General features: G+C 70.6%; 1 protein-coding gene across 1 annotated transcript in view; it reads right to left on the reverse strand.

Moving 5' to 3' along the window:
- The window catches only part of ARAP1 (ArfGAP with RhoGAP domain, ankyrin repeat and PH domain 1), a 35072-nt gene extending 23459 nt beyond the window's left edge, over positions 1-11613 (reverse strand). Inside the window, exons 1-11 of the mRNA XM_068418948.1 lie at positions 11592-11613; positions 11000-11070; positions 8304-8410; positions 7128-7256; positions 5808-5877; positions 5392-5512; positions 5097-5302; positions 4189-4295; positions 3910-4109; positions 3748-3833; positions 2152-2334 (exon numbers count right to left, since the gene is read on the reverse strand). Coding sequence (XP_068275049.1) covers positions 2152-2334; positions 3748-3833; positions 3910-4109; positions 4189-4295; positions 5097-5302; positions 5392-5512; positions 5808-5877; positions 7128-7256; positions 8304-8410; positions 11000-11011 — 1221 coding nt within the window. The 5' untranslated portion in view covers positions 11012-11070; positions 11592-11613. The remainder of the gene's footprint in view (positions 1-2151; positions 2335-3747; positions 3834-3909; positions 4110-4188; positions 4296-5096; positions 5303-5391; positions 5513-5807; positions 5878-7127; positions 7257-8303; positions 8411-10999; positions 11071-11591) is intronic.
- Between the last annotated feature and the right edge of the window lie 820 nt (positions 11614-12433).

The raw sequence follows: 12433 nt of genomic DNA on the forward strand, positions 1-12433 counted from the left end.
GGTGGGTGCCCTGGTCAGGGACTGGGGTGCTGGGTGGATGCCCTGGGTGCTGGGTGGGTGCCTTGGTCACAGACTGGGGTGCTGGGTGGGTGCCCTGGTCAGGGACTGGGGTGCTGGGTGGGTGCCCTCGGCGTTGGGTGGGTGCCTTGGTCAGGGATTGGGGTGCTGAGTGGGTGCCCTGGTTAGGGATTTTGGTGCTGGGTGCGTGCCCTGGGTGCTGGGTGGGTGCCCCGGTCAGGGATTGAGGTGCTGGGTGGGTGCCCTGGTCAGGGACTGGGGTGCTGGGTGGGTGCCCTGGGTGTTGGGTGGGTGCCCTGGGTGCTGGGTGGGTGCCCTGGTCAGGGACTGGGGTGCTGGGTGGGTGCCCTGGGTGCTGGGTGGGTGCCCTGGTCAGGATTGGGGTGCTGGGTGGGTGCCCTGGTCAGGGACTGGGGTGCTGGGTGGGTGCCCCAGTCCGGGGTTGGGGTGCTGGGTGGGTGCCCTGGCCAGGAGCGCAAACAAGCCCACACGCGGATTCCTGTGGCCCCCCCCCGGCTCGTGGGCAACCGCGGCGGTGGCCAAGGTGGCCATGGCGGAGCGGGGAGGGGAGGGGAGGGGATGGGATGGTGGCACCCGGGACAACGGAGCCCCAGTGGGGGGGCTGGTCAGGGATTGGGGTGCTGGGTGGGTGCCCTGATCAGGATTGGGGTGCTGGGTGGGTGCCCTGGGTGTTGGATGGGTGCCCTGGTTAGGGGTTGGGGTGCTGGGTGGGTGCCCCGGTCAGGGATTGGGGTGCTGGGTGGGTGCCCTGGTCAGGGACTGGGGTGCTGGGTGGGTGCCCTGGGTGCTGGGTGGGTGCCCTGGTTAGGGACTGGGGTGCTGAGTGGGTGCCCTGGGTGTTGGGTGGGTGCCCTGGTCACAGACTGGGGTGCTGAGTGGGTGCCCTGGGTGCTGGGTGGGTGCCCTGGTTAGGGACTGGGGTGCTGAGTGGGTGCCCTGGGTGTTGGGTGGGTGCCCTGGTCACAGACTGGGGTGCTGGGTGGATGCCCTGGGTGCTGGGTGGGTGCCCCGGTCAGGGATTGGGGTGCTGGGTGGGTGCCCTGGCCAGGAGCACAAACAAGCCCACACGCGGATTCCTGTGGCCCCCCCTGGCTTGTGGGCAACCACAGTGGTGGGCAAGGTGGCCATGGCAGAGCGGGGAGGGGAGGAGAGGGTGGGCATGGTGCTGGGGTGGTGGCACCCGGGACAATGGAGCCCCATTAGGGGCTGGCCAGGGGTTGGGGTGCTGGGTGGGTGCCCTGGTCAGGGATTGGGGTGCTGAGTGGGTGCCCTGGGTGCTGGGTGGGTGCCCTGGTTAGGGGTTGGGGTGCTGGGTGGGTGCCCTGGTTAGGGACTGGGGTGCTGGGTGGGTGCCCTGGGTGCTGGGTGGGTGCCTTGGTCAGGGATTTTGGTGCTGGGTGGGTGCCCTGGGTGTTGGATGGGTGCCCTGGTTAGGGATTGGGGTGCTGTGTGGGTGCCCGGTCAGGGACTGGGGTGCTGCATGAGTGCCCTGGGTGCTGGGTGGGTGCCCTGGTCAGGGACTGGGGTGCTGGGTGGGTGCCCTGGGTGCTGCGTGGGTGCCCTGGTCAGGGACTGGGGTGCTGGGTGGGTGCCCTGGGTGTTGGGTGGGTGCCCTGGTCAGGGATTGGGGTGCTGGGTGGGTGCCCGGTCAGGGCCTGGGGTGCTGCGTGGGTGCCCTGGGTGTTGGGTGGGTGCCCTGGTCAGGGATTGGGGTGCTGGGTGGGTGCCCATGTTTTGGTGCTGGGTGGGTGCCCTGGGTGTTGGATGGGTGCCCTGGTTAGGGGTTGGGGTGCTGGGTGGGTGCCCCAGTCAGGGATTGGGGTGCTGGGTGGGTGCCCAGTCAGGGACTGGGGTGCTGAGTGGGTGCCCTGGGTGCTGGGTGGGTGCCCCTGTCAGGGATGTGGGTGCCCCCCATGCCCCCCCACCCCAGCCCCGTGCCAGCCCCCAGCCCCATTTCCAAGCCAGGGGAGAAGGGCCCTGGGGGGGGGGGTCCGGGCTGTGGGGCTGGGGCGATGCGGGCAGGGTGCGGGCAGGGTGCGGGCAGGGGCACGGGCAGGGGCACGGGCAGGGTGCGGGCAGGGGCACGGGCAGGGTGCGGGCAGGGGCACCGACCCTGTCGAGCTCCTCCTGGTGCCCGAACAGCGGGTGGTACCGGCGGTATTTGCCCTCCCGGTACTTGGCCACCAGGAAGCGGCGCCGGTCGCCGCTGCCGCTGCCCGGCCCGATGGCCTCGCTCGGGGGCACGTTGGCGGCCCAGAAGGCGTTGGCCACCGCGTTGCCGATGCGGCCGAAGAGCTGGGGGGGGGGGACGTGAGCCCCACATGCCACCCCACGTGCCAGCCCCACAGCCCCACATGCCACCCCACACGCCAGCCCCACACGCCAGCCTACAGCCCCACACGCCACCCCACAGCCCCACACGCCACCCTACAGCCCCACACACCAGCCCCACAGCCCCACACTAGCCCCACATGCCACCCCACAGCCCTTTCCCCACACCAGCCCCGCAGCCCCACACACCACCCCACAGCCCCACGCCAGCCCCACAGCCCCACACTAGCCCCACATGCCACCCCACAGCCCCACACGCCACCCCACACGCCAGTCCCACAGCCCCACACTAGCCCCACATGCCACCCCACAGCCCCACACCAGCCCCACACCAGCCCCACAGCCCTCTCCCCACACCACCCCACACCCATCTCCCACCAGCCTCACAACCCTACAGCCCTCACCCCACACAAGCCCCACAGCCATCTCCCCACGCCCACCCCACAGCCCCACACACCAGCCCCACAGCCCTCTCCCCACACCCCACAGCCCCACACGCCAGCCCCACACACCACCCCACAACCCTCTCCCCACACCAGCCCCACAGCCCCACACGCCACCCCACAGCCCCACATGTGAGCCCCACAGCCCCACACACCAGCCCCACACCAGCCCCACACGCCACCCCACAGCCCCACGGCCCCACACGCCACCCCACAGCCCCACACCAGCCCCACAGCCCCACACGCCAGCCCCACAGTCATCTCCCCACGCCAGCCCCACAGCCCTGCAGCCCTCTCCCCACACCAGCCCCACAGCCCCACCCCCACACCAGCCCCACAGCCCTCTCCCCACACCCCACAGCCCCACACCAGCCCCACAACCCCACAGCCATCTCCCCCCACCAGCCCCACAGCCCTCTCCCCACACCCCACAGCCCCACAGCCATCTCCCCACGCCAGCCCCACAGCCCTCTCCCCAAGCCCACCCCACAGCCCCACATGCTAGCCCCACAGCCATCTCCCCAAGCCAGCCCCACAGCCCCACAGCCATCTTGCCACGCCAGCCCCACAGCCATCTCCCCACAGCCCCACAGCCCCACACCCCAGCCCCACAGCCCTCTCCCCACACCAGCCCCACAGCCCCACCCCCACACCAGCCCCACAGCCCTCTCCCCACACCCCACAGCCCCACATCAGCCCCACAACCCCACACCCATCTCCCCACAGACACACAGACCCCCACCACCCATGGCACGGGCACACAAGCCCCTCTTACCCCCCCCACCATGCCCAGGTGGGTGCCAGGCACCCACATCCCACAGGGGACAGCTGGGGGTCCCCTCCCCACCCGAGCCCCACCACAGCGTCACCCCAAGGGTCCGTTATGGGGCAGGGACGGGGGGGCCAGGCTTTGGGGGCTGGCACGTGCCCGTACCTCGATCAGCTCCTCGGTCCACACCTTCCTGTCCAGCGTGAGGCTCCGCACCTTGGTGACCCCCGGCCCCAGGCCCCGGTGCTCCCCTGCCAGCCGCGGGCCCTTAGGGACACGTGGGGCGCCGGTGGCCCTGTCCCCTGTGCCCACCCCACCCGCGGGTACCTGCGCATCGGTGGCAGATGACGACGCAGAGGTTGACGGACGCCCAGTCGGGCCGGGGGCACCCGCAGTCGGCGCAGAAGCGGTTGGGCTCCGTCGCCCAGATCCTCTCGGCCACCTCCGAGGTGCAGAGGGCGGCGGCGATGGCGCCCCGCAGGGCGCCCACCCACTCCTCCTTCTCCTGCTCCGACTCGGCCCAGAAGCTGGGGACATGGCGAGGGGGGTGAGGGGTGGTTGTGGGGCGGGGGGTGGCACCGCTGGGACCCCCCCGGGTCCCCTCACCTGAAGGTCCTGTAGGGGGTGGTGAGGTCGAAGCCACGGCGGTCCAGGTCCTTGACGTTGGCCACGTTCATGGCGATGGGGGTGATGCCAATGCCCAGGCGGTGCTCCTGGGGGGGCGAGGGGGGTGAGGGAGGGCAGAGGGACCCCCACCCGGGGGGCTGGGATGGCACCGTTTGGGGGGTGGCAGCCTGGGGGTCACCAGCCTGGGGGGTGTGAGATGCCCCCATGTGGGGGTGGCAGCCTGGGGGTCACCAGCCTGGGGGGTCTGAGATGTCCCCGTTTAGGGGGTGGCAGCCTGGGGGTCACCAGCCTGGGGGTCACCAGCCTGGGGGGGCTGAGGTGTCCCCATGTGGGGGTGACAACCTGGGGGTCACCAGCCTGGGGGGTCTGAGATGCCCCCATGTGGGGGTGGCAGCCTGGGGGTCACCAGCCTGGGGGGTCTGAGCTGTCCCCATGTGGGGGTGGCAGCCTGGGGGTCACCAGCCTGGGGGGTCTGAGATGCCCCCATGTGGGGGGTGGCAGCCTGGGGGTCACCAGCCTGGGGGTCACCAGTCTGGGGGGTCTGAGCTGTCCCCATTTGGGGGTGGCAGCCTGAGGGTCACCAGCCTGGGGGGTCTGAGCTGTCCCCAATTAGGGGGTGGCAGCCTGGGGGTCACCAGCCTGGGGGTCACCAGCCTGGAGGGTCTGAGGTGTCCCCATGTGGGGGGTGGCAGCCTGGGGGTCACCAGCCTGGGGGGTCTGAGCTGTCCCCATGTGGGGGTGGCAGCCCAGGGGTCACCAGCCCGGGGGGTCTGAGCTGTCCCCATTGGGGGGTGACACCCCGGGGTCACCAGCTCCCTGCCTCTCAGGGAAGGTGCCCCCCTCGAAATGGCACCGGGGTCCCCCACGGGCACCCCCCTGCCACCCACCTCTGCGTTCTTGTAGAGGAACACCTTGTCCCCGGCCACGGCCACGAAGAGCTTGTGCTTGAAGCCCCGCAGCTCCAGGCAGCCGCTCTTGTCACCCGCGTCCCCGAGGCCATCGGTGACGGGGGACATCGATGTCCTCTCTGGCCCTTTGCTCCTCCGCTCCTCCACCGCCCGCTCCAGGGTCTGCACCCACTCGTTACGCTCCGCTGAGGGGGGCAGATGGGGCAGGACCAGCTCAGGAGGGTGCTCATCCCTTGGGGGGGGGCACCCATAGACCCCCCACCCTGTCACCCACCGTCACTCTCGGCCCGGAACACGAAGTGACGGTTGTTGGTGACGACCTCGAACTTCTGGTCCCCGACGGTGGCGACGCGGGTGATGGAGGAGACGGCGATGAAGCGCTTGGAGTAGGTGTCCTGGGGGGGGGGGGACACGCTGCTCAGCACCCTGGGTGCCACCCCAGGGGGACAGGGTGGGTGCCACCCCAGGGGGACGGGGTGGGTGCCACCCTGGGGTCCCCACGCTGCCAGCATCAGGGTCTGGGAGGCTCCGAGCACCCCCCCCTGACCCAGATCACCCCAGCACCCATCCGTGGCTGCTCGCCTTGACACGGCCACGTCTTGTGGCCCCTCTGGGGCAGCACCCACTGCCACCCACCCCTCGGCCACCCTCTCCCCCCACCCTGACACCCAGACCCCCCTCCCTGCTCACCCTCTCGCTGTCGAAGTACCGCAGGTACTCGGCGTCGAGCATCACCCACCGCCTCTGGTAGATGTAGGACCTGGGGAGGGACCCGAGGGACCCCCGCGGGGGGCTGGGGTGCAGGAAGGGTGGGGTGACCCCCCCTCGCCCCTCGCTGGCCCCAGCCCTGTGGCACAGGGCAGCCCTGGGCTCGCTGGGCTCCCTGGGCTCGTTGGGCTAGCTGGGCTCCCAGGGCTCGCTGGGCTCCCTGGGCTAACTGGGCTAGCTGGGCTTGCTGGGCTAGCTGGGTTCGCTGGGTTCGCTGGGCTCCCTGGGCTAACTGGGCTCACTGTTCTCCCTGGGCTAACTGGGCTAACTGGGCTCCCTGGGCTAACTGGGCTCCCTGGGGTCCCTGGGCTCGCTGGGCTCCCTGAGCTCCCTGAGCTCCCTGAGCTCCCTGGGCTAAGTGGGCCCACTGGGCTCCCAGGGCTCCCTGGGCTCCCTGAGCTCCCAGGGCTCCCTGGCCTCACTGGGCTCGCTGGGCTCCCTGAGCTAGCTGAGCTCCCTGGGCTAGCTGGGCTCCCTGGGCTAGCTGGGCTCCCTGGGCTAGCTGGGCTCGTTGGGCTCCCTGGGCTCGCTGGCCTCCCTGGCCTCCCTGGCCTCCCTGGCCTCCCTGGGCTCCCTGGGCTCCCTGGCCTCGCTGGGCTCCCTGGCCTCGCTGGGCTCCCTGGGCTAGCTGGGCTCCCTGGGCTAGCTGGGCTCCCTGGGCTCCCTGAGCTCCCTGGGCTAGCTGGGCTCCCTGGGCTAGCTGGGCTCCCTGGGCTCCCTGAGCTCCCTGGGCTAGCTGGGCTCGCTGGGCTCCCTGAGCTCCCTGGGCTCCCTGGGCTCCCTGGGCTAAGTGGGCTCACTGGGCTCCCAGGGCTAGCTGGGTTCCTTGGGCTAACTGGGCTCCCTGGGCTAGCTGGGCTCCCTGGGCTCGCCGGGCTAACTGGGCTCCCTGGGCTCGCTGGGCTAACTGGGCTCACTGGGCTCCCAGGGCTAGCTGGGTTCCTTGGGCTAACTGGGCTCCCTGGGCTAGCTGGGCTCCCTGGGCTCGCCGGGCTAACTGGGCTCCCTGGGCTCGCTGGGCTAACTGGGCTCGCTGGGCTCCCAGGGCTCGCTGGGCTAACTGGGCTCACTGGGCTCCCAGGGCTCGCTGGGATCCCTGGGATCCCTGGGATCCCTGGGCTCGTTGGGCTCACTGGGCTCCCTGGCCTCCCTGGGCTCCCTGGGCTCCCTGGCCTCCCTGGGCTAACTGGGCTCGCTGGGCCCGGGTTGGTGGTCCGCACCCCCCCTGGACTCATCACTCACCCCTGCGGCGGGTTCTTGTCCAGCCACCCCGCTCTGATGGTGGCCGCGAGCACGGTGGCCGTGCCCCCGGTGCCCTCGGTGCCCGCCGTGCCCCCCGTGCCAGGGCTGGTGTCACCGCAGCTGCTGTCACTGGGGACGAGGAGGCGGGGGGGGGGTAAGAGCTGGGGGGTCCCGGGGGGGTCCCCACCCCCCTGCACACGCATCCCCTGGCACACGCACACGTGCCCTTGGTTACATGTGCACACACACACGTGCACGCACACACATGTGTGCACACACACACGTGCACACACACAAATATCCCCACTCACCCATTTCCATCCCACCCACACGCGTGTGCACACACACCCCTGCACAAGCATCCCCTGGCACACGCACACGTAACCCTGGGTTATATGTGCACACACACACGTGCACACAAAGTATCCCCAGCTGTGCACGCACACACGCGTGTGCACACACACAAATATCCCACTCACACATTTCCATCCCACTCACACACGTGTGCACACACACCCCCTGCACAAGCATCCCCTGGCACACGCACACGTACCCCTTGGTTATATGTGCACACCCACACGTGCACACATGCACACACACACGTGCACACACACAAATATCCCCACTCACACATTTCCATCCCACCCACACGCGTGTGCACACACACACACACCCCCCTGCACAAGCATCCCCTGGCACACACACACGTGCCCTTGGTTATATGTGCACACACACACGTGCACGCAAAGTATCCCCAGCTGTGCACGCACACACACACGTGCACACACACAAACACACATGTGTGCACACAAATATCCCCACTCATGCATTTCCATCCCACCCACACGCGTGTGCACACACACAGCCCCTGCACAAGCATCCCCTGGCACACACCGCACACACACACACGCGTGTGCATGCATATATCCCCACTCACACATTTCCATCCCATCCACACGCGTGTGCACACACACACCCCTGCACAAGCATCCCCTGGCACATGCACACGTACCCCTTGGTCATATGTGTGCGCACACATACGTGCACGTACCCCTTGCCTATACATCTACACACACATGCACACACACGCCTCTACACGTGCATACACCCCTGCACACGCACGCACACGCGTGTCCCCTCCCCACGCGCACACGCGTGTGCCACACGTGCTCCTACCCGGCAGGGGGGGCACCGTCACGCTCCTCGCTGGGCTCCTCCTCGCTGAAGAGGCTGTTGACGCGCGGGGACCGCGGCCGCCCCGTCCCCAGGGGCTCAGCACCCTCCTGGGGACACGCGTGACGTGGGGTGGGGGGGCTCTGGGTGCTCGGGGGGGCTCTGGGTGCTATGGGGGGCTCTGGGTGCTATGGGGGGGGTCTGGGTGCTATGGGGGGAGCTCTGGGTGCTCGGGGGGGGCTCTGGGTGCTGGGGGGGCTCTGGGCGCTATGGGGGGGCTCTGGGCGCTATGGGGGGGTCTGGGTGCTATGGGGGGGTTCTGGGTGCTATGGGGGGGCTCTGGCTGCTCAGGGGGGCTCTGGCTGCTCAGGGGGGGGTCTGGGTGCTCGGGGGGGGTCTGGGTGCTCGGGGGGGCCCTGGGTGCTCGGGGGGGCTTTGGGTGCTCAGGGGGGGTTCTGGGTGCTCAGGGGGGCTCTGGGAGCTCGGGAGGGCTCTGGGTGCTCGGGGGGGGCTCTGGGTGCTCAGGGGGGCTCTGGGGTGGCTCTGGGTGCTCGGGGGGGGCTCTGGGTGCTCAGGGGGCGTTCTGGGTGCTCGGGGGGGCTTTGGGTGCTGGGGGGGGGCTCTGGGTGCTCAGGGGTTCTCTGGGTGCTCGGGGGGGGCTCTGGGTGCTCGGGGAGGGCTCTGGGTGCTCGGGGGGGACTCTGGGTGCTCGGTGGGGGCTCTGGGTGCTTGGGGGGGCTCTGGGTGCTCGGGGGGGCTCTGGGTACTCAGGGGGGTCTCTGGGTACTCACGGGGGCCCTGGGTGCTCAGGGGGGGCTCTGGGAACTCGGGGGGCTCTGGGTGCTCAGGGGGGCTCTCTGGGTGCTCAGGGGGGGCTCTGGATGGTCAGGGGGGGCTCTGGATGGTCAGGGGGGCTCTGGGTGCTATGGGGGGCTTTGGGTGCTATGGGGGGCTCTGGGTGCTCGGGGGGGGCTCTGGGCGCTCAGGGGGGCTCTGGGTGCTCGGGGGGGCTCTGGGTGCTCGGGGGGACTCTGGGTGCTCGGGGGGGTCTCTGGGTGCTATGGGGGGGGCTCTGGGTGCTATGGGGGGCTCTGGGGGCTCGGGGGGGCTCTGGGGGCTCAGGGGGGCTCTGGGAGCTCGGGGGGGCTCGGGGGGCTCGGGGGGGGCTCTGGGTGTTCAGGGGGGGCTCTGGGTGCTCGGGGGGGCTTTGGGTGCTCGGGGGGGGCTCTGGGTGCTCAGGGGGGGCCCTGGGTGCTGGGGGGGGCTCTGGGTGCTGGGGGGGCTCTGGGCACTATGGGGGGGTTCTGGGTGCTATGGAGGGCTCTGGGTGCTATGGAGGGCTCTGGGTGCTCAGGGGGGGCTCTGGGTGCTCGGGGGGGCTTCTGGGTGCTCGGGGGGGGCTCTGGGTGCTCGGGGGGGGGCTCTGGGTGCTATGGGGGGGTCTGGGTGCTATGGGGGGGCTCTGGGTGCTCGGGGGGGCTCTGGGTGCTCAGGGGGGGCTCTGGGTGCTCGGGGGGGCTCTGGGTGCTATGGGGGGGTCTGGGTGCTCAGGGGGGGCTCTGGGTGCTCAGGGGGGGGCTCTGGGTGCTCGGGGGGGCTCTGGGTGCTCAGGGGGGGCTCTGGGTGCTCACAGGGGCTCTGGGTGCTATGGGGGGGCTCTGGGCGCTCGGGGGGGCTCTGGGTGCTCGGGGGGGCTTTGGGTGCTCGGGGGGGCTCTGGGTGCTCGGGGGGGCTCTGGGTGCTCGGGGGGGGCTCTGGGTGCTCGGGGGGCTCTGGGTGCTCGGGGGGGGCTCTGGGTGCTCGGCGGGGCTCTGGGTGCTCGGGGGGGGCTCTGGGCGCTGGGGGGGGCTCTGGGTGCTATGGGGGGGCTCTGGGTGCTATGGGGGGGCTCTGGGTCCTCGGGTGTGCTCTGGGTGCTCGGGGGGGGCTCTGGGTGCTTGGGGGGGCTCTGGGTGCTATGGGGGGCTCTGGGTGCTATGGGGAGGCTCTGGGTGCTCGGGGGGGCTCTGGGTGCTGGGGGGGGGCTCTGGGTGCTCGGGGGGGCTCTGGGTGCTCAGGGGGGGCTTTGGGTGCTCAGGGGGGTTCTGGGTGCTCAGGGGGGGCTCCGGGTGCTATGGGGGGGCTCTGGGTGCTCAGGGGGGGCTTTGGGTGCTCGGGGGGGCTCTGGGTGCTCGGGGGGGGCTCTGGGTGCTCAGGGGGGGTCTGGGTGCTCGGGGGGGCTCTGGGTGCTCAGGGGGGGCTTTGGGTGCTCAGGGGGGCTCTGGGTGCTCAGGGGGGGCTCCGGGTGCTATGGGGGGGCTCTGGGTGCTCACGGGGGCCCTGGGTGCTCAGGGGGGGCTCTGGGTGCTCGGGGGGGGCTCTGGCTGCTCAGGGGGGCTCTGGGTGCTCAGGGGGGGGTCTGGGTGCTCGGGGGGGCTTTGGGTGCTATGGGGGGGGCTCTGGGTGCTATGGGGGGGCTCTGGGTGCTCGGGGGGGGCTCTGGGTGCTCGGGGGGGCTCTGGGTGCTCGGGGGGGGGCTCTGGGTGCTCAGGGGGTCTCTCCAGCTCCTGCGCCCCCCCCCCAAACCCACCCCCGCTGATATAAACCCCCGCTGCAGGGCTGTGACACAGCTGTCCCCTAGCAGAGCCCTGGGGACACGGGGACCCACCCGGGGGGTCCCTTCCAGCCCCGGTGGGTGCCCACCCCATGGTGGCACCAACCTTGCCAGCCATGTCGCCCCCGGGCCCGGCTAATTCCTCCTCCCAAGTGGCATCTTCGTAGTCGGAGTCATCTGGGAACGCAGAGGGATGACGCTGGGGTGGAGGGTCCTGGCACCCCCTGGCACCTCCCTGGCACGGGGACGTGCCACCTGGCACTGGGGACACCAACATGGGGGGGGGTCCCCACCAAGGGACAGCGGGGGGTTGGTGGAGGGGTTTGAAGAAGAGCAGGGAAGGGTGAAGTCCCGCTGGTGGCACCTCCTGGCACTGCCACCACCCCCCTGGCACTGCCACCACCCTGCTGGCACCGCTGGGAGGGGACCCAGGTGCCACCAGCCCCAGAGCTCCTGCTGGGGAGGGGTCCCAGGGGCTTTTCGGGGTGGGTTTCCCTCCCCAGGAGGCAAAGGAGGGGACGGAGGGACCTGGGTGAGGCCGGGTGGGACAGAGGGACCCGCTCCTGGCACAGCACCCCTGGCACGGGTGGTGGCAGACGGACAGCCAGACGCCACCCCGCACCCCAAGGGGAGATTTTTGGGGTGGGGGCAGATCTGAGGGGCCCAGACGTGATGTCCCCCCCCCCCACCACACTCACCAAACTCAGGCACGAAGGGTGGGTGGCCCTTGGGTGGCAGCGGGGACAAGGGGACACCGGGGGGTGCGTCGGGGACCTCCTCTTGGGTGGGGACGCTGCGGGAGAGGGGACCAAGCGCTGACCCCCGTCCCCGGGGACGGTTGCACCCATGTTTTTCCAGCCTGAAGGTGTTTCCTGGCACCCAACGTCCCCTCCCCGCCACCCAGGTGCCCCGTCTGGCTCCCGAGGCCACCAGAAGCCACCAGCTGGCTCTCAAGGCCACCAGAAGCCACCACCAACCTCGCCACCCCACGGCCTGGATCGGGTTGATTTTCTCCTCCAGCCCTAAACAACGGCTGGTTCGGGGGTGGCCACCGGGTCCCCACGGTGGGACGGGGGGTCCTGGGGTCCCCACGGTGGGACGGGGGGTCCCCCAAGCAGGGTGGGGGGTCCCGGGGGTGCTCCCGTCCTCCCAGGGTCCCCGCGGTGGGGTGGGCGCAGGAGATCTGGGGTAGGGACAGGGACAAGCCCCCCCTGGCAATGGAGCCTTGGGCTCCTGTAGCCCACCGTGCCACCAGCCCCAAAAGCTTGGCCAGGGAAGAGGAGGGACCCCCAGGACCCTCCCCCGGCCTGGTGGGACCCCCAGGAGGTCCCTGGGGACTCCCAGCCCCATGGCTGGTGGTTGCCCCCGAGTGTGGGGTGAGGTGGGGGGGGGGAGATGTCTCGCTGGGCCGAGCAGGGGGTGGCAAGTGCTGGCCACGGGTGGGGGTGACCTGATTTCTGAGCCACCACTGCCATGGGAACGGCCACAGCGGGCAGGGAGGGCGGGCAGAGAGGGCCACCATGTTCCCCCCCTGGGCTTG

Source organism: Nyctibius grandis, chromosome 2, assembly GCF_013368605.1.
Source record: "Nyctibius grandis isolate bNycGra1 chromosome 2, bNycGra1.pri, whole genome shotgun sequence".
NCBI lineage: Eukaryota > Metazoa > Chordata > Aves > Nyctibiiformes > Nyctibiidae > Nyctibius > Nyctibius grandis.